Consider the following 26,490-nt stretch of genomic DNA (forward strand, 5'->3'; position numbering starts at 1 on the left):
CTTCAGGTCTTGGGAAAGACCTTTTTTCCTTTTTCTCCYCCCGCCTCCAATATAATCAATTAAAAGAATTCTTTTTTTCTTTATTAAGCTTGCTTTAATGTGACTGCCGTGTCTGCAGTAAGACACYGCTTTGCAATTTTGGCCTTGTTTTCACTCGCTGCCTGCGTTAGAGTTACTTTTGGCTGCGTCACTTTGTGGCCAAGCTCTGTCTCTGCATTATTGAGCAAGGCTCRTGCTGCTTCGCTGTGGGCATAGCCAGAAAGGGCTGCTGTTCTACCTAAGCACAAATGAAATTGCACTAAACCCGCCATGAAGCAGTTGAGCCCATAATTTGCTGTTCAGTTTAGTCTGCTCCTGTCCCCTGAGACTTCTCTGCAGACGCCCTTGGTAGCCCTGGCATTTTGTGGCCTATCACATGTGATTCAAACGCTTTACCTAAGACTCAGCTTCATACTTTTCTGCCAGGTCCCCTTGGCTTTGGGGAGACAGATGAGGGCCTTGTATCCCTGTGAAGGGAATTTCCAAGAGCAAGTAAGCCACTTCCTTCGTGGTAGTGTTTGCAGTTTGCTGTCAGTTTGAATGTGCCTCCTTCCCCTCCCAGGAGCTGAGCTTTGAAAATGCTCCACTGGAAATGCACGAACCAGAAGTAAGCGTCCCAACAAGAACTGTCCTGTAAATACACCATCTTTCCCCCACTCTTTCTGATGCCAGGCTCGGAACAGAAAAGCCTTTGGTTGAGGCTGAGCAGCTGCCTCTTCCTCAGCCCAAGGGGCTGCACAAGAAACCTCCGTTCCCTGGTGCAAGAGGGACTGCCCCTCGTGYTCCACCAGAGCCCAGAGAGGAGTGCTGGGTTCTGCTCCCTCTCACCGTGGCCCGGCTGACTGCGGGGCGCTCTGCAGTGCTGCCCTGCTGAGGAGCCAGGTCTTCCATGATGACCCCAACAGCATGTGGACCGTCAGGCACATTCTGACTTGGGCCACAAGATGGAGAAGAACAAGGTCTCTTCAAAACCACTAGTTCTCTCCTCTGTGGAAGAGGTGATTAGATGAGGAGAGCCTTGCTCATCAAGTCTAATATTTGGAAGCGTAAGGGAGAAACTTGCTGACGTCAAACCATCTAAAGGAGCTCTGGGTCTGCTGCTTAACCTGTACACATGTGTGATAGCACAGGTGTGCAAGTATTTGTGATTCCCAGGTGTGTAAAATGAGGAGCAGAAATGGAGCTGAAAATTAATCACTGGGAACTCCTAGCCAGCTAGAAGTGGGCTGGGAATCTTAGAAATCCTGACTTTTCTGGACTTTTTATGTATCATTTCTTATGGTCTTTCATTTAACCTTTTTGTAAAGAAGACACGGAGAGCTTGCAGCAACCATCATTCGTAGAAGTTATTTCCACGGCTGTTTAAGTGCGCATTAGAACTGACATTCTTCCACTGTTGCTCCATTGAACTACTACTTTTCCTAGGATGAGAGGTTTTAATGCTAAAAACCATCTCTTGTTCCTGTAAATATGCCTGTTTCTTGTTCCTGCTCATGATAAATTTCACACTTCATGAGGAAGGAAAGACCCATGAAAAGCCTAGAAATACCAATTTTAAGGAAGATGCTTCTCATCTGTGAAGTGCAGATTGAGAACTGCCACAGACCTCTGGGAGACTTAAAGCTTATGTTTCAGTTCCATTTTCCATCTCGCAATTCTGTATATTGCTAGATGTTATTACTRATGTCAATGATGGACTTACTATCTTTTACTGAAATATRTATTTTTTAGTTTAAGCTCAGTGTACCCAGTTTCTATTGTATRTTTGTATATAGTATGCATTAATTCTCTCATGGCTTCCAAAAATAGCTAWGACAGTTTTCCCCTTTGCGTCATGRTTGGTAATGATTTTRCATGTRTGTATGTGGTTCATTAAAAAATAGTTGTGAGTATTTTTAAGCTTGGAATAGTGTTGATYCTKTGGGAGAACAGTGCCTGATGACTATCTGTGGTGCAAAATAAAAGATCTACAGGAAGCCCATTTTCAGWAGGGCTCTGGTGTTGCCAGAATTATGACCAGATCAATGTATTTGTTCAGTGTGGAAATCTGGGTGTCGCAAGGGTGTTTTCAGCAGGATGGCGAAGAGCCGGAGCCTCAGTGGCCGCGCTCAGAGCGGGGACGCTGGCCTGCAGAACATGGCCGTCTCCCTCAGGCCCTGCAGGCCATGCAGCCAAGTGGGGCCTTTGCTCACGGTGCCGCGGGTTCTCCCYCAGCACTCAGTTTGCAGCTCAGTAAAACCCAGCCCTGCCTAACTATCCTGCCTGTTTCCCTGAACGTGGGGAGTCGGGAGCGGCAGGCAGCTCCTGAGCGGCTGCGATCGCGTCCGTGCCCCTGCATGGGGCCCGGGAGGAGATGGCGGCCGGGCCGAGACGCGGCCCCGCCAGGCCGAGTGACCCTGGCGGCCAAGTGGCGTCATGGGGTGTAGGGGAACGTTCACGGGGGACRGCGCAGGGTGGAGGGCGCTTTGAGCCCCCGACCCGTCGGTCACCATGGCTGAATTGGCAATAAAATAAAATGGCTGTTGGTGTTTTAGCGRCAGCTAAAGGCAAGAGCTGCCGGGCTCTGTTCACTTGTACGTCCTCTTGAATTTATTCTTCCTTGGCATATGCTGGAATACAGTGGTAAACCAGAGGCAATCTGCAGGTTACAAAGGCAGGTTTGGTTGTTGCTATTTGTGTTTCTGTTTTTCATTCTCTTAGATCCTTTCTCAGGGCACAGGCACATTGGGGGATAAATCGTAATGGCCCCAACAGGGCTTTTGGAGCAAGAGCTTGCTTGTGAACTRGCAACTCAGTTCATTTAATCCTAATTTAATTTTATTTTCATTCTGAATTATCCCACTGCCTTTGAGAAATGCTGAGTGTTTTGGACAGACCCACTTCCGTGGCCTCCAGGGTGGAGAGGTGACAGGGACACAGCCTGGGATGCACAGCTATTCTGAAGAGTGCGCATGGCAGCTTTCCATCTTTGCAGTGTCTCGTGTTTCCCACTAGTACTGATTTCCTTCATGCAGAGATAAAGCATTTCCTTTTGTCTGACTGCTTCACTTTGAAATAGTTGGGGAAGTTATCATCAGGATGAAAAAAATCCTGTGTATTGGCACAGGAAACTTGCAAGCATGTCTCCTCCCTCAGCGAAATCTCCATCCTCCAGTCTTGCAGAAAGTGTTAGCTTTATTACTGGCTTCACTGAGATTAGGCCCTGAATGGAAGAGACAGATGAAGTGAACAGTGTAGGACGAATGCAGATCAGTTCTGTAGGAAAATTTTTTCTCATCATTCTTCCATTAGGTGCTCTTTCTGCCTTAGGAAATGAAAAATAAACGTGGTAAAGCTCCCCTAGCCAGTTCAGCTGGCCTGGGAAACACTCCTGTGATCTCTGTTCTTCATAGGTGGTTGGAAACGTACACGGGGATCCAGGTCTGAGCAAATAAAAGAAAGTGACTTTTCATGATGCATAGAAGTGCTCAGGTTTACTTTTTCTTCCATGTCTGGACTAAATGGAAGTTAGGAATAGCATTCTGCCTTGCCTGATAGCTCGCATAAATCCATATGGTACTGCAAAAACAGGGCAACCAGTTTCCATTAAGAAAATCTGTGCRGATAACAGAAATTACTTAGTAGTTGGAAAAAAAATATGGAACCAGAAAATTATTAATTGATACTGGTTCTTCTCAACAGTTGAAGATATGTGATAATGTTATTCAATTGGTACCACATTTCTTGCAGTCGCCACAAGCTTTATGTACGTGGCTTGTTTCACACGTGTTAGCCTCCCACTTCTACCAGCCCTTGTGCAGACTGCGGTAGAACTGCAGCKAAGGGAACACTGCTAATGCCTTTGCTTTGGTGTCTTGATCTAGAAAATCTTGTGATTTTTAGCACTTTAGAAAGAAGAATGTTTAGAATTGATAGAAAGTTAAGACAGCACGGTATTTTGATCCTGTGAATGTAAGGTGCAATCTTATGCACTTTCTTCACGACGGTCTATATTAGGAGAGCATCCTCACTTTACAAGTCCAAGTTTCTCATACTTGGCAAGTGCAGTGGTAGTCTGGTACTGCAGCCTGCTGACTTTCACAGACACCAGTATAGAAAATCTCTTTTCTGATGACCATTATATGGAAGTAATTCAGGTTAGTCCTCTTGTCTGGGCTGCTCATTTTGTATGCACATATCAGGTAATAAGAAACAAGACAAAGTGCACTAGGGTGCAGGAGTATTCCTTGTTTGTTTGGAGTATGCTTTTTCTCCCTTCATTACTTAATGCCTATAACATTTTTATAACTGATATRTGGATTCTAAACCAGATCATTTTCTGCCTGAACTGAGAAGTGTTTTCTGTTGACCTATGAGAATTTTCATATATAAGCTAATACTTTTCTGAGGTTTCTGTATTAAGATTTTGAACTCTATATAGTCCTTATTTATAAGGAATAGGAAATAGTACACAGACTGAGTACTTTGTGAAGGAATCTCAGGATCTGTACTGTACGTCTTAAGTTACAATTATGCTTCCTGCCTACAATCTCTCTCTTCATTTTGCWTTTAGATATATTTATATGACAATATCTGTCTTTGTATCTCCAAATAGTGTCAGGAATCGAAGGTGAACCTTGCAAGCAGAGACAAGACTGAATTTTTTTGTTCTCTTTGATTTTTATTTCTTTGTGAAAATTTCCCTGTATGTTCTAAAGAAGAAATTTTATTTCAAAAAGAACATGGCAGTGGTATGATTCTTTCATTAATCAAGTTAAGTCTTCCTTGACTTAACTCGAAGGCTTCCTTGGCTGTTGATCTGTGACTTGAAAGATAAAAAGTCTTAGAAGGCACTCKCTGAGATCTTTATGCAAAAGGTAAGATTTAGGATCTTTCTAGACTGCTCTTTCATGTCACTTAACCTGTTCTTAGACAGGAAGAATRGGTTATTTAATATTTCAAAAAATAAACAAGTGCCAAACACTCTTCTTTTAATACCCTGCTTATTTCTTTTTATATACATTGCGGCCTTTCACAATCTTACTCTGTATAGATCACATTCAGTATCAAAGAAAGCAATGAGCAAGTTACTTAAAATACACATTTAAGACTTGAATTCAGCGAAGCGCAGTTACTGGCCAAGTACATATGAGGAGCCCCCAGAATCTTTCAGCAGCAATAAACAGACCCACTGCACATCAAGATACTGTTCAGACATCTAGTTTGCCTGCCAGTCATTGTCCACTTCACTGATGCCTGTAATTTGAATACTGCTCTTGTAGGGCAGTCCAAAGATATGAATTTTTTCCATCTTTAATATCATAGTTTTGATTTTTCTTTTTTTACCCAAGTCTTGTCTCAGATAATGACACTTGTAAAAAGCTGCAAAGTGGTAACACTCTGGAAGATCCCAATCTGTGGTTTTTAAGTTAAAAGCAATTGTTTTCTTCAGTTACTCCTTTATGGGTGTCTCTCTTACACCCAGTATGTTTAAGTGTTTGTCCTAACTTAAGTAAGTTAATTGCAAAAAAATGAACCCAGAATCTTACAGCTTCATTCCATAGAAATTACTCAGAAAGTCAAAAACAAACTATTTAGTGTCCTGAGAAATACCTATATTGAGAAACAGTAAAACTGCATCTACCTAGTCTAAAAGTGAAGGTTTTACTGTAACATTGTCCTACTTTGTCTTTCAACAGTACATGGATTCTCTGCCATTTTGCAATCACCTCAATGCTACTCAGTCAAAAGAGAGTATAATTTGTCTTTAGTAGTAGTATACTTAATGTATTTTTGTATTATTATTATTATTATTATTATTATTATTATTATATGTTTTAAACTTTGACAAAAGTACACCTAAATATGTAAGCACATGCATGGAAACCTAGAAAATGTTGTGTTAAAACCAAGTCCATATCCTTGCTGAAATGTACAACCAGTTAAGCTATGCATTTAACAATTCCCATGAATTCTGCAGTCTGTGAGTTCTTACCCATTTTACATGCATGCCTGCTGGTGTAAATAAATATCCTCATCTCTTTTAATTTATTAATTCAAGTTTGAAGACTGTTAAAATATGGCATTAACAGTCAGTATCAGAGTGTTAATTTATTGTTTAAAAATAGSCATCTTGAAACCCTCACACATAGAATGTTATTTTTAGGCAGTTTATCCTATATTTCATAGAACTTTTTCCTTGCCCAATGTTCAAAGTGGCTTCCTGCCCTTTTGAATTACCTTTTATCAAGGTAACTAACACACTCCTGCCATAGCTGCTTCTCTTTATCTGTCTTAAGTAAGTGTAAAGCACATTAAATTATTTTAATATTATTTCCTTGCTGTTATTAATTGTAGCTTCCCTAGCTGAGAGGTAATGACTGTCTGTCCCTAATCCACTGTAACGCAGAGTTAAAAGGGTTTATAGAAGTCATTGCTAAGGTAGTTTAAGTGAGAACTGCTTAATACCGGAGCAGCAAGCAGTGTTTACACTGGAGGCTGCAGCTCAGCGCAGAGCTTGGGGGCTAACACATTCTCAGTGAACATGTTAAACATGTCCATGAAATGGGCTGACATGAAACATTTTAGCCCATGGGTTAAACACATTCATGAAATGGGCTAACATGTTCACAGTGCTCATTTAATCRTAGCCTTAGTTATATATCAGTAATACCGGAGTGCTTGAGTGGGGTAAGAAATGTCAGSGAACCCTCTGTTGCACTATTTTAGCTTCACTCCCCTTTCAAGTCAGAGCCCCAAGTATTTGCCTGCTGGATTGCTCCATTCTCTAATTTGATAGCTGTTTAACTTTCTTATTCTTCCTGAGGATGTGATCATTCATTTTTCTGTTTATCTCTCTGAATGCAGGGCCTGCAAAACATAAAATGTTTTTAAGCTACAGTCTGGATTTGTTAATGATCATCTCTCTCAAGAAGGACTTTTATATGTTGGTGTAACGTTCTGTAATAAAGCAACTTATCTTTTAAAGAAATCTTCCCTGACATGAAGAAAAATGCAGCTGTTTCAATGCTCTTTTTAGTGTCGCAATATAATTTTTTTGAAGTCCATGACCCTACTTTGGGGGATGTTATGGAACACGCAAGGAGGCTCTAACAAATATTTTGTTCCTTTGTTTTTCCTAGAAAATTAGTAGTATGTTTTATTAGTTGGCTCTTTCCCACTTATGAGCTCCCTGTTTGAAGTGTTTAGACGAGAGACAAGTGCTATGAGAGTGACCTCAGTTTAATTACACTGGCTTGGAAAATACAGAAAGTTATCACTGTCTCTGACTGGATTAGTCCTAACAAGCTGCACAATATGTGACAACCTCACCCMCAATTATTAAAATACAATTAGCTGCTCCTGAGGTACCGATGCCYGGGCTGCTTGTTCCCTTGCAGGGGATGGTTTCGTTTTGGGTGGTTCTCCGTGTTCGCTGCGTCACTTGCATAATTTTTAACRAGCTTTAACTTGTTAACCCGTCGGTATAACGATAACTTGAGCTGTAAGCAGCAGAGATTTGTCCTAGCCCATCTCTTGCCCACACCCCAAAACGTCCGTGGGGCTCCTGACAGATGCGCAGAGGCAGATGCAGAGGCAGATGACGATTTGGTGGCTGAGGGGGCTGGGCACGGCTCATCCGCACGTCGACTGCTGCCCTTTGCCACCATCATCTTAACAGGTGGAAATAACATCCAGGAGAGCCCTTAGCTTGAGCTAGCGTGTCGGGATTTGGGGTTCTGGGGAGCTGCTTGGCTCTCAAATCGGGCGCACGTTTTGTCAGTAAGGGTGGCTGCGGGAGGCGATGGCCTCCGGCCTCCWTGCGGCTCCTAGACGCTGTCTTGCCCCGTTTCCCCTCAGCTCCCTGTTCCGGTCCCTTTTCCCAGCTGTCCGGCTGCTCAGCCGCCTCAGTGCTGCCTGGCTCCATACATCAAAACTGCCCTGCTGAAGGAGCCGACAGTTTCTCTGGCATTTTCCAGGGGAGCGGATGCTGATGACAGGCTCATTGTGCCAGGTTATTAAGTACTTCTTCGTTTGCTTACGCCGTGTATCTGCAAGTGCTGAAGACAGGTAGCTCTGGGAAGGAAAGCTGTTTGCCCTGACTTCCCTTGCCACAAAGTTACCCAAGGTACTGCACGTTGTGTGGATAAGACTCCACACGGCATCTAGTGACATGTTAATTTTGTGTTGATGTTCAAAACCAGCAATGTTTCCTAAATTCATATGTATGATATGATTCATATGTATGATATGATTTCAACAGCAGCAATGTTTATCTCATTGGGATTTCCTTGGGATGTCTAAATTAGAATTTTAGACATCCTAAAATTTTCTGCCTTATCTGTTTTGCCACTAACCACTTTGTTCAAGAAAATCGTGATATAATTCTCATTAAGTGTCTCTCTCTGGCCAAATATATTGATGGTGCCTAACAAACGTGGCACAGTGGTAGTGTGAAATTGCCTTTGGTGGGAGGATGCTGSTCAAGTTGCTAAGTGAAGTGCTCCCAAAGCACAAAATAGTGACCTTACTCCTTCCCATGCCGTCCCGAGGTGCAGGTGGGAGGGATGCGCCTYGGCTGTGGGGCTGGAGGATGATGGCAACTGGAATGGCCGGCAGCTCCCCGCCAGCGTGGAAGGGCACAGCGGGGGAGTCTGCGGGTGTTTGCCACTCAAGACAGTTTTGGGAGGGAGTTTTAATGGAAATTGGCCAGAGGAGATGGCAAGGGATGGAAAAAGGGGAATTTTCTAATCGGAAAATCATGTTATTTTATTTATTTTGTTAGAAGGCTTGGCCACAAAAACCCAGCCTTCTGGGAAYGGTACGAAGGTGAGTGAAATAAGTGTGAGTCATTCTTTGGGAAGAGCTGAATAATGACTGAAAAATTAAATACTGATTGATATAAGACGGTACTAGCTTGTAAAAATAATTGCCTGCGCTGTAAGACGSAAGCCATTGAGAGCAATGTATTTGGCTGTGCTTTATGTGTTATTTTGATTGTAATTTATGTTAAGTGAACACTCCGGCACGGTGACCTGAATTGGACACTTTCTAGATAATTAGACCTTTGTTGAAGGGAAATCACTTTGCAAGCACAAAGACTTGACTATGACAAGGTCTTTACTATAGGACCATGTAAATCTTTACCGGTCTGGACTGGAGAACATGTCAGTGACAGACACCCGTAGCTAATCGCATTCAGAGCTTCACAGCAGGTAATAAAAAGCTTGTCATTAGTCACATTAGTGCACATTGCACAATTCAAATACTGGTGAGAAATTAAAAGGGAACTCTCTTCTCTATTAGCATCTGAAAATCACTTTATAGTGGAAGCTCCCTAATGGTCCTGCTTCTTGACACATGGTAAATATATCTATTTCTCTTATGGCTTTTCACGGTATATGTAGGAAGATGTGAGGAAAAAAGTCATCAGTATGAGACTGATGTTTTCTGAGCATCCATGCAAAGCAAGCTACGCTCCTGTTTGCACTGCATGCTATTTCTGTGGAAGATGAAATTCGTAGGTGCATCTCACCACCTTGCTCGCTTTAATGACGTTCTGCGGTTGCAGATGAGGACGGTCCCCATTTCAGCGCCTCCCAGGAGCGGGAACAACCCCGACATGAGCAGGACTGGAAACAGCTCTGGCCTTAGAGGGGTCACGGTCTCGATTAATCCGTCCTAATTTAATAGTGTAGAGAATATAGACAGGACTTCAGCTGCTTCCTCCCTCCCCTCAGATAACCCTCACGTGCTAAGGCTATTGGGATGTCCTCCTGTGGGCCCGTTTTTGGAGCAGGAATCCAAACTTGGCAACGCATCTGCCAGGTGCCCTGGCTTGGCTCGTACTGTTTGGGGTTCAGGTATTTTGCTGTTCCCTGTTAAGAATAGTCTAGTCTTGAACTATTCGCTGTGCCAACAGAAAAGAATTCCAGAAAAGAATAAGAAGTTGCTACAGTGACATAGGCCTTCTAAAAATGTTATATTCCTCTAGCTGTGCAGTGCTCTGCAAATCTGCCTTTTTAACCAACTAAAATAATTTTAAGATCTATACCATAATATATTAATTCTTCCAATTATCTGAGAACCATAAGTCAAGGAGATCTCATTTGTGTGCTCCCTGTTTTTCTCATCTGCAACTGCATAAACTTCGCCGCAATAATGACAGTGTGCTTGGCAAAAATTATACGGCACATATTCAATGTATTTTTAATTGTCCCTTCTTGTAATTCCACAACTGAAAACGAGAGCGCCATTGAGAGAGCCAACTGAGAGTGTTCGGTTGATGCTGAGGCACCAACACCTCCATTTGGGAAGCTCCCTATGGAAATGTCCAGGCGCTGCCAGTGGGGTAGCTGGTGCCTCCGTGGGCCGGAGCCGGCCCCACAGAGCAGTGGGCTGGGACGCAGAGCGGGGGCCTGCTCGGCTTCTCCTTCCTTCTCCAAGTGTGTGCATGTTCACAGCATCACAGCGTGGTTGAGGTTGGAAGGGACCTCTAGAGATCATCTAGTCCAACCCCCTGCTCCAGCAGGGACACCCAGAGCATGGGGCACAGGGTTTGGGTGACCTGTAGAGAAGGAGACTCCACAGCCTGCCCGGGCAGCCCGTTCCAGGGCTCTGTCACCCTCACAGTGAAGAAGTTCCTCCTCACATGGAGATGGAACTGCCTGTGTTGCAACTTACACCCTTTCCCAGCTCTGCCTGGGTCAGCTTCATCTCTGGAGCAGGGAGCACGGCTGCAGCTCCAGGCTGTGGAGGTGGTCGCGGGTCCTGGGACGCACTCAGGCGCGTGGACCCACCACCACCTCCACGGCTGGGAGCTGGAAGCCGGCGTCGAGGGATGGAAAGGCGTGCTGGGAAAAGGGTGGAAAATACGAACCTGGCAGGAGGGTGGAATGAGTCAGACACAACAACCGTATGCGTATTTCTGGGAAAACAAGAAGAAAAAAAACACAGAAAACAGGTTTAAACGGGTGATAAACCAGAACTTAAGCTTTAACCTATTTAAGAAAAAAAAAAAGCAAAGCGGGATGGCTATAAAGCACTGACAAAGCTACCTCAGAATCTTTGTGTCTGGAAAACAAGGGGATTAAGTCTAAAAACTGCATGGATTAGCTTTGCAGTGAAGTTGGGCTGTAAAGTGTGGTGAAATGTCCACTGTAATGAAGACMCAGTTGTTTCAGTTCACTGTAAAAAACGGGGTACGATGCCGTGTGATTAAGATACAGACATTAATATTGTCACTGAAATAACAGAACCGTGGTATTTCCATGAGGATGACGGATTACAAGGTGAACTGTTGAGCAATGGCATGGATTTATAGATATTCAGAAGAAAACAAGGAGCTCTCTGTACTATTTTTAAGTATTTTCACAGCATTTTGGTATCATCTTGCAGTTTTATGGAAAGAGAAATAAGACCTAAAAGACTATCCAAGAAGATGACAATAGCAGAGCCTTTCCTGAGTTGCCTTTCCCCTCCGTGGCAAGGCTGGTTCCCCTCCCTGGAAAGCTGGTGGTCTCCAGGCCCACCTTGGAGAGGGCTGGCAGGGATGGAGTGATAGGCAGTCTCTTGGATTCAGCGTTGATGGAGGAAAGTCTGGCCAAAACTCACCTCACAGYGGCCCGATGGGCTCTAGAGAGAGGCCTTTCTGTCTCTTTTACGCTGCTTAAGTTTTGGGAAAATTATTAGATGAGTGTGGACAGGTATGTTGAGGAAGAAGGATTGGGGATGAAAACCCATTCTGCTGACAGCCTCGAAATAAAGGAGTTCGCGGAGTTGTCCCTGCGGTGTCTAATGTAATTTTGCTCAGGCTATTAATTAGGATAAGCTCAGTGAAATGTCCTAATGTCAGTGAGTTGATGAATTAAATAGTAGATTTTACTGCCTGCATGTCAGAATATTGTGTATGCTGCCTTTCATTGCTGGCAATAATAGCAAATAGTCAAATGGCGCGGTTGAAAGCTGCGGCTTATGGGGAAGATGGGGGAATAACTGCTGGATAAGCAGGGCCGCGTGGGGGCTGGCCGAGGGGAGCAGCTCGGCAGACGGAACCGGATCGGGAGCAGTTAGCCGCACCTTGGCAGCAAACGGAACCGGATCAGGAGCAGTAGCCACCACCTTCGCAGCAAGTGGAACCGGATCAGGGCAGTTAGCAGCACYTTCACAGCGATGGGTGTGTGGGGCTGCCATCTCCGGGGTCTTCAAAACCCGCCTGGATGCCACCCTGTGCTACACRCTCTGGGCGCCCCTGCTTGAGCAGGAAGGCTGGACTAGATGATGTCTAGAAGTCCCTTCCAACCTTGAAGATTCTGTGATTCTGTGAAATGGAACTGGATCGGGACAGTGAGCAGCCCCTCGGCAGCGGTGGTGTGTGGGGCTGCCCTCCGCGTGGGGCTGCGCGTTGCGGCCCGGCCGGCGGCCGCGTGTCCCGCGCGAGGCCTCGGTGCCGCCAGGACCCAGCGCTGCCCGCGGCTTTGTGGCCCTGCTCCTTGGGCCGCACAAGCTGATCCGCTTGCGGTTTTGCCCCTGTTCCGCTTGGCATTCTTTTTATGAAGTGCTTTTTGTTCTGTAAAGACCTTTTTATCCCTCCCTTCCCTGCGCCAGTGCAGTTTTATTAGATCCGATGGCAGCCTGCCATCTTCCTTATTAACAAAGCTTTTTCCCAAATAAACATGTTCCCGGTATACCCTGCCTTCTATTTGTGATTTWCTTCCCATTATAAAGCTACAATCTACAATATTAAAAACAATACACAGGCAGATGTTTATCAGAGGGTGAACGGGGCTTTATGGCAGTGACTCTGGTATTTGTGGGGTTTATGTCTTTGATCTCCAGCGAAGGGTGCTCCCTCCCACCCTCCGCAACTTACCCCTTCTGCCTCTTACTGCCCTTATGAGAGGTGATGATGCCCCGTGAACATCTTCTTGTGGGTCTTTATACGTGGAAACACAAAGAGGTGACGGTCCTGTGAAGAAGTGTGATACTCAAAGCAGAGCTTTCATTTAGGAAATCAGAAATGAAGCTTTTATTTCCAAGCTCTTGATTGATCAAAGTGTTTTTCCTTCTAGTTAATATTATGCCAATAGGATGGCTTGATATCCTTGGATACTCTGCTGCCGGTATTGCTGGGGTTGTCACCCATTTTCTGGATTTTGGGAGGTGACTGCTCTTCCGCTGTCAAGTCCCAGACATTATGTAGGATTCTACTTTGTGTATTTAGACTGTGGTACTATAGCTTGGCTTTAGCAGTTTCAGATCACGGGCCATGTATCACCGGCTTTGTATTTTTATTTGAATGGATGGAATAGAATTATGCCCCTGGGTCAGATAATCATCTCAGACCTGTTAAATAAATAGCTGTGACATGCATCATAACACGGGCCTGAAACACCATATTTTTTCAATATGACACTTCCTCCATTTTTTTTTCTTTTTTCTTTTGGCCTGTGGTTGGACTTATATTACAAAAACAAACAGCACTTAGCTATAATTAAAGATGCCCTACAGTAAGCGGGATGACAAAACAATAGGAACACTGCTCATATGTATGAAGTCAAGTGTAAGTGAAGTCTAAAAGAATTAAGGGGAATGCAGGGATAAAATTATCTTGTTGGATAGGCACAGAAAGTGTAAAAGAAGCGTCCACAATAGAGAGGATCTTGCCTTTTGCAATAAAGAATAATCACAATAAAACATGGTGTTTTTTGTAGTGTGAGGCAAACATCTTTTGCACTGCAGCTGAAACATAACCTTCTTTTAATGRTTTTAAATACTTTTAGTCATGTATTAACGGGTGTTTCTGTGTAGAGAGTTCATACATGAAAGCATCTACCTTGAACATTTGAGAAATGTGCTCTTGATTGCTAGTTACATGCAGTGTCTAAAAATAGGCAATACATAGGAAATGGTATGCTCAGTATTCCCTTTTTTCAAGGCAGACGACTTCTATCTGGACACAGTTTTTTTAAAAACATCCTTTGCCCGAGTCACTTTATTAGCGAGATATATTTTAAAATTCTGCTGTAGACAATCAGAARCATAATAAGAAGGGCTCTTTTTTCTTCTTTTTTCTTTTTTTTTAATAATAATCCAGTAGCTATCATCTTGCTTCAGGTTGAGCTGCAGTCAGAGCCTTGCTGACCAAGCTACTGATGTTTCACTAATTGCCACTTGAAAATGAAGGGGAAAATTGCCTGGCTTTGAAAAGTTATTTATGAAAGAGTGATGGTGCTGGCTGGCTTTCAGCGCTGGAGCTTTCCCCCCTCCTCTCGTCTAGACAAGCCGAGCACAAGCCCTCGCATTGAGAAGAGCTCTCGGCTCTGTTGTTAGGCTCACGCGGCTAGTCTGGACGGGTCTGGGTTTCCCTGCCAGGGCGTTTTGAGGTCACTCCTGGTAATGCGCAGCTTTATTTACTAACATGCATTTTGACAGTACTCCAGTATTTGCTTTCTGCTCTCTGCATCAAGCTGGCTTTAATCCGCCTCGCTTTGGAACAAAGGCTTCTTCTCTGGTTTTAGCACAGGCACACGCTGCCAGCATGCATCCACTGTGCAAACCACTGTGAGCTACTGAGTTATAGTTTGTAAGTCAGATATACCTAACACCAGGTATGTTGCCTGTTGGAAAGTACCTGTATTTTTTGTGGAATCATCTGTTTAACTCATTTGTCCCGTTCCTGAGCACTCTTTTCCTTAGAGCAATTCTTCTAGATTGCCATAGCCCATGGTTATGCAGGTTAAGTTTTGCCCTGTTCTGTCCTCCATCAGATATTAAATTCTSTTAAGAGGGCATCTGCAGCCAGCGTGGTCATTAACATCTGTACTGTGTCTTTCTATATCAATCCTACAGTTAAAGGAAGGGCTAGGGAGCTATAACTCAATAGAGAAACCATTTTTAAATGCTTGCAAAGTTTCTGGGTTTCCCTGCTTTTCTCTGGGCAGTGTGAGATGGAGGACATGGGAAGGGCTGCCCTGCATTAGCCTTGGGTGGTGGTGACTGAAGGTCATGGAGAGCTGCTGTCACTGCGCTCCTAGCCTGCCCCTTGCAGGACACTTCTGGCCTTCAGCAGGACCTGATGCATATATATATATATATATATATATATATATATATGCACACACATGTATGGTCTTAACATGTTTTGGGACATCTTTTTGTCAACTTTTTGTTCCTCCTAGGTGAGATTTGTCCTGGGGCTGATAGGGCTTGTGAACGGGCACAGCAGGACTGCTCTTTTGGCAAGTGGATCTGGAGGGAGATCACAATGCAAGATGGTTTTGACCAGACAGACTGCTTTAAAAGCAACAAAAGTATTACAGGGAACAAYCATCTTGTCAATACAGGGATGTAACAGGGCAGGAAAGCCTGTGGATGCTTTTTTATTCACTTTACTGATGGCAATGTTCATCTGTTGAGGAAGGGAGGGAAGAAGGAGGCATTGAGTTTTACAAGAAAATTTGATTCTGGATCTTAGTTGACATCTTGCTTCTGTGTTTTACACCAGTCATTGGGGAACTGTGGAGAACTTCACGCTAGATATCAACATGAAGACACTGGGAAAGAATTGAGTATTTTGGCTAAAGTGACATGCTGAGTGCTTTAGCTTCAAGCAGTGCAGTGTTTGATGTTTGTCTTTCAAACAGAAGCAGCATGTCCTTTATCACACCAGTTTTCAGAAGGTATTGGCATTTTATGTTTACTTTATAGTGTTTCCCTCTGCCTTTGTGTTACACTCATTTAAAATGTATCTGCAAATGTTGAATCCTTTCAAGCCAGCTTTTCCAAGTCTTCCAAAGCAGCTTTTTCTTTCTTTTTTTTTTTCTTTTCTTGTTACAGTTTCTTAATGTCCAAAGTTGAAAAATGAGTCCTAAAGTGCTGTAATTATCGGATAGTTAATATTGAGGCCAATCTTTAAGTCTCTTTTGCAAAAGTAAGTGTTAATGACCTTCTTAGTTCCTTGCATTTCAAAGACGTTCTCTCCYTTTTTTTAATTCTATTGGGAAAAACAGAAAACTGCGCTTTAATGGCTCGTTGCTTCCTCCTCATTGGAGGAATGTGGGACAAAGCAAAAGGAGAACAATTTTTGTTTTTTRGGGGATACATTATTTTGTTGTACAATGTGAACTGTTTAAGTACTGCAGGGTTGGACTGAAAAAGCCTGAATCTTGAGGATGTCATTTGGGCAAAATACTTACTGATTTTTAAATRCAGTTCAATTAAGTAAGATTTGAGCCAGTGCAGTAGAACGATGTACTTGAAAGTATAGGGCAAGTGCTTGTTTTTCTAAAGTAGTATTTTATGGTTTTTATTTTTATTCCTAAGTAGTATTTTATATGTTGCACATGTTGCTGCATATATTTTACCTGAGCAGATTCTTGCTGGTATGTGAACCAAAATGCTATTAATACTGTTGATGAAAAGATTTTGGAGTGAAGTCCACAAATCACTTTTATCTACAAAATAAATGTGTCAAGAGAAATGATTTCATACTCTTTATTTTTATTTCCCCCTATGCTGTTCCTTGCTTATGTTGCCGACAAGATACAGACCTGAAAATACCATGCTCCTTAGCTGAAAATACCAAGCTCTGTAAGTGCTTTTTAGAATTACAGGTCCTGTTTTCTCAGTTTGGCTTCAGCCCAGTCCRCATACTATTAAGATTAATGTAAAGTCTCTTATTAATGGTCTTGAACATGACCTACCTGGTACGAGCTCCCTGCTAAAGATCCAGAGATCATCTCTCTGTTAAGCACAGCCAGGCAGCCCACACTGAGCCCAGGGGTCAGGAAGTGGAACTATTTTAAATAAAATACTTGAGCCTGGTCCTTGAACTGAATTCCCTCCACTTTCCCATTGCTTGCGAATGCAACCTGGCGCCCAGGAGAAGTTGTCARCGTCCTGGAAGTGTGATCTTTACACTGTAATTTTTCTAGATACAGCGTGTCCTCAATTCTGGATCTGTAGCATATTTATCATTGGAACGAACTTAGCAAGAAAGCTTTGCTGTTGTGTTTATATTTTTGTGAATATTTCTCAATTGCACCTCAAAAAGGACACTGTTTGGCCTCGTTTGTGGAAGCTGGAGGGCTGGAGGGCAAGGGAATTCTCATGGTCAAGTAGAGAAGGCATCCCAAGTAAATACTGCCCTTCTGAGATACCAGCATGTTGCATATTACTGTTTCAGACAGAAGACAATCAGGTGAGATTGAAAGTTTGCCGACTGCCAATCAAAGAAAAACCACCCAAATGAGTAGGCACTGGCTGGTGTTTCCCCTCGCACGCCCCGGCTGGTGCCACGCTCTGCATCTCTATCAGCAAGCAGCAGGGCAGGGATGGAGGGGCGGGCAGAGCACGCGCCCGCCTGGCTCTGCTCGCGGGGTGAGACCTGTCGGACGGATGCAGCGAGGCTGTTTCCTTCCACACTCGTGCTAAAAGACAGAGCTTGGTCTCGTGTGGTGCCTTGCTCGGCACTCGGCACACGCGCCGGGTCCTTCTGCACCCGGAGCTGGGCAGGAGAGCGCCAGGAAGGAAGCCCAGGGACCAGAGCTTCTTGTTTCAGCGCTTGCTCGCGTGTGGATTGTTCCTGCTGGCGGAATCGTGGGTAGGGGAGATCACTGGTTTCCTCGTGATGAGCAAGTTGGAGCAGCTGCAGCCTGGCTGCCTGTAGCGTCCAGGCGGTTTCCAGAGGCTTCAGAAGTTCACGGAGTCTGCAAAGCAAACCGGCCTGTGGGAGCTGCGCGTGCAGGCGCGGCGGGCTTGATGGCAATTAGCTGGGAGACTGGCAAATTGGCTCTGGGAGGGGAGTTAAGGAATAATTGGCTGTGTCTGGACGGGATTGCTGCAGACTCCCTCGCTGCCGAACAACTGCGGCTGTGTTACGTGGTGCAAGTCCTTTCTTATGTGGGGCAAGTGTTTGATTCTTTCATAGCTTTGGCTTGTCCCAAATACGCGAGGTGCTACACAGACATGTGAGAACACACAGTCCCTGTCTAGAGCAAATTGTGAACAACGTGACCTGGAATTTCTCTTTTCTTTTTCTTTCTTCTTTTTTTTTTTTTTTGCTGTTTGTGTGTGTGTGTGTGTGTGTGTGTGTGAGTACAAGCATCACAAGTTGGGTTTCCCCAGACAACAAAACTGGTTTACTAGTGCATTGGTTCCAGTGGTCTGAAATGTGACATGGATAGTTGGATAACATCTACACTTGCAACGCTTGAAACTGCTGCATTATTTATTTTGGTCATAAAGTACCAATATCTTTCTACTCTTATGGCATCCACTTGAAAAATAATTCACTGCTTTTAACTATTATTCCAGTGGTGAGGAAGGTAAGCACCGATGTCCTTACAAATTTTGTTTTCTCCTTTGCCTTTCAGAGTGCAAATTCACCTGCGCCAGTGGTAAATGCTTGTATCTTGGTTCACTGATTTGTAACCAACAGAATGACTGTGGGGATAACAGTGATGAAGAGAACTGTCTGCTCGTAACAGAGCATCCACCTCCAGGCATCTTTAGCTGTAAGTACTTGCTCTTCGGGAGCCTCTGTGCGCGTGCAGTGCGTCCCCTACCTCACAAACGTGCGTGTCACCYGGGGGGGGCATGAAGCAGAGAAAAAAAGCACATTTTTCTCTGACCCAGCGCTCATTGGTAACGTGCTCTCCTTAGGTTTCTAATTCTGGACGGCTGTAGTTGTGTGGAGGGAAGGGAGGAGTCTGTGCTGCAGGTATTGATGCAGGGTTGCAGTCGTACGCACCACACGGGCTTTTGCGCCAGACAGCTTCATATGACAAATGCCAAAGCAATTTGTTTGCCAAGGTTCAAAAGATGTTTTGTGCTCTGTCAGTTTGTCAGGTTTTATATGCTATTAAGACACTCATAATGTTTGCAGTCAACATCGCTACTAATCAAATAATTTTTCCTGATGAGATCAGCATCACTTCGTAGGTCACTGAGCTTTTTCTGGTACATATTAAAAATAGCTTTAGTTGCTACACTTYGGTGTATAAATACTCACACAGAGTGATAGGGCTTATCACTGGAATTACCCTCTCAGTGCTCTGTCCTCAGCGATGCACATTGAAATCAGGCTTTTTGTTTTTCCTGTTCTGCTATTATTTATTTCTGGATCACAGTCCAGCTCTCTGGTGGGAGGAGTAATTTTCCAATAATGCTTCTGGTTTTCAAATACAATAGATTTGCTCTTACTATGTTGATTTCCTGTCATACATCATGGCACAGTATTACCTCAACATTTTCTTTAAAGAAGATTAAAATTCTGCTTTTGGGAATGCTTTATCTAATGCAGGGATAGCAGAAACAAGCACTGCTTGTAATAGGAAAATGACATTTTCATATGGGCCCTAAGCCATCTTCTTCCAGGTAGAGCTGAAAATTGTTTGGCTGGAAATCAATTAGGCCCTATTACCACCAATATCTTCTGGAGAAACTTCCATATGGAGTGAGGTGTCTAGTGCTGTTTTCCCAAAGGTTTGGTTCTGTCTGATAATTGACATCTCTGAATAAGCTTTTTGCAGCCCTGTCTGTGAATATGGCTTGGGCATATCTGTGGGTTTTCTGCTGTTGTTGTTAAAGGAAATGACAAGCACCTATTTCTAATAACAGAAACATGCAGTATTAAGTATATTCTCTGAATTTTGAATCACGGAATCACAGAATGGCTGAGGTTGGGAGGGACCTCTACAGATTATCTAGTCCAACSCCCTGCTCCAGCAGGGACMCCCAGAGCACGGGGCACAGGGCGGCATCCAGGCGGRTTTGGAAGATCTCCAGAGAAGGAGACTCCACAACCTCCCTGAGCAGCCTGTGCCAGGGCTCTGTCATCCTCACAGGAAAGCAGTTCCTCCTCACCTGGAGATGGAACTTTGTTCACTAAAGAAATAAATTTTCTATAATAATGGAAATTTAATACAGACGTTAGATAAATTCCCTTTATGCCCTTCCCTCAGACCTTCAATTTAACATATTTTAAAACAACTGGTCTTGTATTTCCCTGCTTTCAAGAGCTTTTGCAACAGCAGTGGCCTGTGGGTGATTGTGTATGATACTCTATTTTATATTTGTATGATTGATTGTATCATTCTCTATGTATGATTGTGTATGATACTGTATAAAAAATACTGAGTATTTTTTAGGATGGAAATCTCTCCCAAACTCCAGTACTAGCCACAGGCACCAGTGACAGACAGCCCAGGTCGAAGTGTGGTAGGTGTTACTCCATGAAGTAGTAATTTTTGCCTGCAAATCTGCACGGATTCTCTTCGGAGGCCGGTCAGAGGGCCTGTCTGGGGGGATGAGGAGCAGCCCTTGCCGGTGCGCGCCGGCCGGCCCGGCCAGCGGTGCCCAGCGGGCCGAGGGCCCCGCGGGGGCAGCACGGGGCAGTTGGGGCACTCTCGTACATGGGGCACCTTGTAGCTTTGGGGCCTGCTCAGCCTGGGGATGATGTGACACGAACAAAATCCCTTTTTGAATGTTTGGTCCTCATTTGGTAGCCCGCCAGGCTGGAAACCCAGAGAACTGGTGGTTTTGTAAGGCCTCTCTGTGGCAGCGGTGGTCATGGTGCACGGTTCCATAGGTGCGTGATCCACAGTTCCATAGGAACCTAGATGGAGGTTCCTGGCGATCCTTCCTGTGGAAGGTTTCGTGTGCATTGAGGTGGCCACACCTCCACCTTCGGCAGGCACGGGGAAAATGGTTTATCTGCTTCTGCCATCAGCCTTTTACAGATGCGGAGACTGTTATCACATGTGTGTGACAGTTTCCCTCCGACAACTTTTTTAATCTAATAAAACCAAGCTCTTGCACCTAAGTCATGTTTCCTTAAATTGGTTATTCATCTTGTTCATCTTCTTGTTCATCTTCTCTGGCTCTCTCCAAAATACAGTGTCCCAATCTGTAATCTCGTTACCGAAGACCTCCCCAGTGCTGCACCAAGTGGAATAACTACATAAACAGCCTCGTTCAGTCATCCAAGAATTATAATTGCTGTTTTTGTAACAACATTGCAGATTGGTAGTTTGTAGGGGAAATATCTGATTTATTGCTGCAAACATTCTGAGGTGTTTAACTTTTTGCTCACTTTGAGGCAGAGAGAATAGTTCGTGTTTTGATGTACTTGATATTGATAGTGATTGCACTTGTTTTTTACAATAGGGATTATGTTATGTGAGTTGATAAATAAAGGGACATCTGTTTTAAATAAAGAAAATAAATAGTATGATAAAGCAATTGTTCTAAAAGTGAAGAAGGGGAAAAAAAAGATCAAAGCCAAACAGAAAAACAGTACAACCACAAGCAGTATTTAAAACAAATGAGAAAAATACTGATATTTATCATGCTCCGGCTGTTAACTGTTAAATGGTGGAAATCAGTGCCAATTGGTAATAGGAAAGAACATTGTTATGAATATGGCAGTTAGTTCCAGCCTTGAAAGCAGCTTTCTAGAATACTTGTTGAAGCGAGGTGCCCAGGCTTTAAAAGGATGACATGTTGAATTAAGCAAGTTTTGTGTGCTTTTGCTCAATGATTTTAATGGGGATCCCCACCAGAGCTTTAGTTACATGTGCTTGAAACGTCGCAGCTGGCACGGGTACCTTGCAGCACAGACGTAGGTATGTTGATTGGCCTCTAATTAGTGACAGGAACATGGCACTAAAACAGGAAAACCAGTGTTCAGAAGAAATGGTTCGAGGTAAAAAGCAGGATTTTCTTGGACCGGTCAGTATTATGTGTCACCTCTGTTCTTGCTTGTGTGCACACTTCATGAACGTGCAGGGAGGCGCTGAAAAGTAGCAGTGTATAAATGTGGGTCGCTGTAAATCTGAGCAACCAGATTATCTCTCTCCTTCACCCCAGGATCACTTCTGTCTTCACCTAGAGTAGGTTGGCACAAACGTGGCCCTTGGTTTCTCTATCACTTCTCCAAGAATCTCCTTCTCATACTGTATTCCAGCCTTGTATCATACTGTAGAAATAATATTCCTCACATTTCAGAGTAATACACAGGCTGCCCCCAAAGGACATCTAAATACATTTTCATAGGGAAGTTCCGCCTCGGTTTATTGAAGCAGTGTGAGCCATGGCAGTGGTACCCTGTATTTCCTGGCTACTGAAACGTTTCTCATTTGTGYTTTTGCCGGCAGCCAAATCCAGAATATGTCTCATTGCAGCTTATTGTGCAGTTTGGCAGCACGAGCGATGGATTTGGGGGTGACCTGCTCCCTGGTTTTGTGCTCCTAGTAGACACGATCACATTGTGTCAGTGTGCTTTAAATTCCATAGACCGGTGTTCGTCTCTCCTTACTATTCTCATCCAGCTGCATTGTGAAGGCTGTAGATTCAGTCCTTCTAAATATTGCCATTGAATGTAGGAAAACATGTCTCACACATGCAAAGTTAAACACATAACATATGTTTTTGTAGTCCTTTGGTTTAGTAATTTTCCTTTGCTGTCTTCTAGGTAGTCTTTCCTTAGCTTGCTCTCTAGGCAATTTATTTTTGTATAGCACTGAGAGATTACAGGGCAGGCAGGTGAAATCTGTATCAAAAGGATAAAGGATGTATTAGCTAATGTGTGTTAAAACCTGATTTCAGATAGTAAAACTTGCAGGTCCAGCAAGTTTTAGTTGGTCACAGCAAAGGCTACGGCATTTAGCCCAAACGTGTTAAAATAATAGCTTGCTSTATTCACACTGGGATTTTTAAGGTAGTTTAGCTAAGATATTTTAGAATATAGCTCCCTTTCTTGACTCTTTTCAGGGCAGTGGGGTGAGGAGCAGGCTCCCGAGCAGCGCAGCCTTGGCCTTGGCGGTGGCCAAACCCGCACTCGCAGCACCTGGAGCGGTGGGCCTGCTTCTAGCAGACCCCACGGCATCCATTAGAGCGTCTCCCTTTGCTTCGCCACAAAGCACCGGCCTGCCTTGTCCTGCCGGGAGGAAATGGGATTTGGACATGGGACGTGCAGTCTGCTGTGTGTCTGCAGGCTGCAGCGCTGGGGTCGTGGCTGACTGCCCTGTGCAGCGGAGACGGTGGCRATTTTGGTTCCTGAGCTACTCGCTGGGAAACCAGACGTGTAGCTACCTTTGCTGGGATCTGTGTGCATGAGAACATGAGCTAAACATCCCACACTGATACCTCTGCAAATCTGAACGAATAATAAGATGCGTGAGGGTGTCCCGCACTGGCTGCGTGAAAATTATTTTTGTCAAATTTCAAGTTGACAGCRTTGATGGCGTTGATGTGTCAGGAGCGCTCGGGCATTGTAGAGTTAGAGTCTGCCGGGGAAGTTCATTTTCCCTGTGAGGTAAAACATATATAGGGAGCTCTCTCTCACCACCCCCCACCTACATCTGTCAGYTCAGAGCCTTGTAGGAGTCTGCAGGGGGTTGAAGAGCAATTCTGTTTTTAAAACAAAAAGCTCAATCAAAGGGAAATATTTTGTTTAAAGAGACCTTTGGCATCCCCCTTTGACTGCGACACCAAATTTGTGCAGATAAAACAACTGCTTAGATTTACATTTTGATTGTGCGTCTGCTTTCATGTGTGCCTGGCTGTCCCACTCAGGTGAAATTTATCCATTTCTTTAAATATTTAGCAGTCTAGCGTTGATGTTAATGAAAGTCTGGCACTGCTATTTTGAGAATTGCAACAATGATAGTAATTTTCAGTGTCAGATTACTGCTTCTCAGAGGAAAAGGGAGATGGGAGGAGGGAAGAGAGAGAGAGAGAGAGAGAGAGAGAGAGAGAGGAAAAAAAAAATTGTTTCTGTTCTAATAGAGTTTGTCATCAGCCTGGCTGTGCCAGACAGATGGATCATGAATACTGTCTAGACGCTCTCTGCCTGAGTGGAGCTGTGGTCTCTAAGGACAAGCAATGAGACGCCGGCTTAAGTGACTGGGGAAAGTCAGGACGCGCTCTCCTCTAATCAGATAGCAATCAATGCAGATCCCGCCTGCTCGCAGGCTGCAGGAAGGGCCCTCTGCTCCTGATAACGGGTCAATACGGGCTCGGGCTGAGGCTTGTCCCTTAGCCGGCTTTGGGGAGGCAAGGAGAGGCAGAGCGCTGTGACACTATTGATCTTGGCCGTGTATGCCCAGGGACTGCGGCGTGATTTAAAGCGGCGCGCGGGAGGGCTGGCGGGGTGGCAGGGACCCGCGCCTGGCCGCAAAGCGCAGGCACAAACTGTGCAGTCACCTGCGCTCATCGACCCGCTCCGTCGCCCACTGCCCCCCAACATGCGCTGGTTGCTTCCCGCTCCTTGGTTTGGCCCCGGGGTTGAGAGGGATTCAGCGTCTCCCTCCCTTTGGCTCCTCATGCCCCCCGCAGCCAGGGGGCCTGCGGCTTGCAAAGGCGAGCGGTGTTACCAGGTAAGGCCCTTCGCCCGAGGGGGATCTCGCTCAGTGCACTGGCCTCTGGTCCCCTGCATCCTGTGTCACTGAGCACAGTGCGTGATAAGGAAACAAAAAGATGTCTGATGTAGAAAACAGTGATAGATTTTTTTGGACTGCTGGAGTTGTAACARAAACTTGGTTTGATATATATCTATCTTGCTAGGAAAAGCAAGGTATCTTGCTGGGCTTTATATTATAATACAAGCCACTGCATTTGTAATTTTACTTCTGTGCATATAACTAAATATTACATAGGTTTTTGTATTTAGAAAATCCATTTGGTTTTCAGTCTTGTTTCTTGAAGTGCTGTACATGGGTGTTTGCTTGGTTTTGAAACATCTTCACCTTTGCGTATTTGTGAAGCCGATCATGGAAAACTGCCTGCTTATTTGAGCCTATTTGACAAAGCAAAGCATTGAGGTGAATACTGTGTTTTCCTTACTTACTATTTTATAAAATGCTAGGCCCATGGATGTCACAATAAAACTGCAGTAGCGTTTGGTAATACTGAAATTTACCCCTTGTTCTTGCAGAATACTACCCTATTAGCAATATGCTGTACGCCATAGCGATATATTGTGTGCTGTATATTTGCCTGATATATATATATATAATATATRCACACACACACATATATACACATATATACACACACCTCTCGATATATATGCCTTGGACAAGCCAGGCCACGACTGGTCGGCTATGAATTATGCAGGTACAGCTTTGGGTATATGCATCTCCTTACAGACAGGGCTGAACTTGGCTGCTGGGAAGGAATTTCCATGTCACAAAGTTTCCAGCTGAACATTACTCATAGTTTCACAGGTAACAAGAAGGTTACAGTCTGCTGATGAAAATGTGGAATTTCAATAGCTCGGAAATACTGTATCATTCATTTGCAAAGTCTGCTGTACAGTTGTATCGCCTTTAATCAAGAAGTTTTAGAATATAAATATGTTCAAAATGTTTTTGTTTGTTCCTCATACACATTTTATTCTCCGCTCCTCCGATTCTGGCTAGCTTTTAGGAGACTTTGTCTGTACCAAACATTACAATTTATGACGTTCATGCTTGATAAGCTTTTTCTGCTGCTGGTTTCTTACAGATGCAATAGCGAATTCTCAGTGTGCACTGCATTAAAAATCTTCATTCAAAGTGTGCTGATTTTCATGTATCTGAAAAACGGCCTAACTCTCCATCTGGAAATCTGGGAATGGGAGCACTGATGCCTCAGCTGCGATGCCGGTTTCTATCCCCCAGGCGCGCTTGGCTTGGAAGAGACAGGAGCCCCTCGGAGGCAAGAGAATGGACTGGTGGAGGGCACAATTTGGGGAAATGGCTTGCTCCACTGTAAGAAGGACTGCAGGACAGTGTTTTGATTGTCTTTTTCTGACATAATTTCTTGCACAGCTAGTAGGTGCTAGAAGACTGCGTCAGAAATGAAATAGAGCAACTTCTGTTGAGTTTATTTTTGGCTTGAGTTAGAAAGTATTGTTCGTTGTTATGCCTTCAGTAGATTTTCATTCACAGGGGAATTCTGTGACACTGTAAACTTGGAGCTGCATGAATGAACCTCGTAAGTTTTAGACCTGCTTTCTAAAATCCTCCTTTGTKAACTTGAAAGCCACCTCTGCCACTCTGTCCTTAACTCACAGAGCTCAATTATCACTAATAAATGCTCATTAGGAGCCCAGCATCTGTACTGTTTTTGCACTTGGCTAATGCAAACGTGGAGAGCAGCAGTTGCAAATTATTTTTGAAGCACTGGAAACCTTTCAGGTGSTTCACTAGTATACAGATTATTTATACTTTGACAGGTCTCAGAGCATTGCAGGGCTTGTGCTTTGGGGCAGCTTTGGAAGCAAAGAAGAGGCTTTGCAGGGAAGGGACCCGGATTCAGACCAGACAACCTCATCCCTGGGAGTGCTGCTGACTGTCGGGCGTTGAGCTGCTGCTCTCTGTTCCTCCAGCACGTGGCCCCGGAGCTGCCGTCTCACTCCTTTCTCAGCCTGGCAAGCCTGAGCAACCCGATTTATTACCCTGGCCTTTCACAAGCACTCCAGGCTGG

At 44.3% G+C, this 26,490-nt stretch overlaps 1 protein-coding gene across 1 annotated transcript in view; it reads left to right on the forward strand.

Annotated features, from left to right (window-relative positions):
* LDLRAD4 (low density lipoprotein receptor class A domain containing 4) overlaps nucleotides 1–26,490 on the forward strand; it is a 235,267-nt gene that overhangs the window by 74,656 nt on the left and 134,121 nt on the right. The window contains exon 3 of the mRNA XM_026040454.1: nucleotides 18,393–18,533. Within this exon, the coding sequence (XP_025896239.1) occupies nucleotides 18,393–18,533 (141 nt within the window). The remainder of the gene's footprint in view (nucleotides 1–18,392; nucleotides 18,534–26,490) is intronic.

This window comes from Nothoprocta perdicaria, unplaced genomic scaffold, assembly GCF_003342845.1.
Source record: "Nothoprocta perdicaria isolate Ctin4 unplaced genomic scaffold, notPer1 scaffold_258, whole genome shotgun sequence".
NCBI classification, from domain to species: domain Eukaryota; kingdom Metazoa; phylum Chordata; class Aves; order Tinamiformes; family Tinamidae; genus Nothoprocta; species Nothoprocta perdicaria.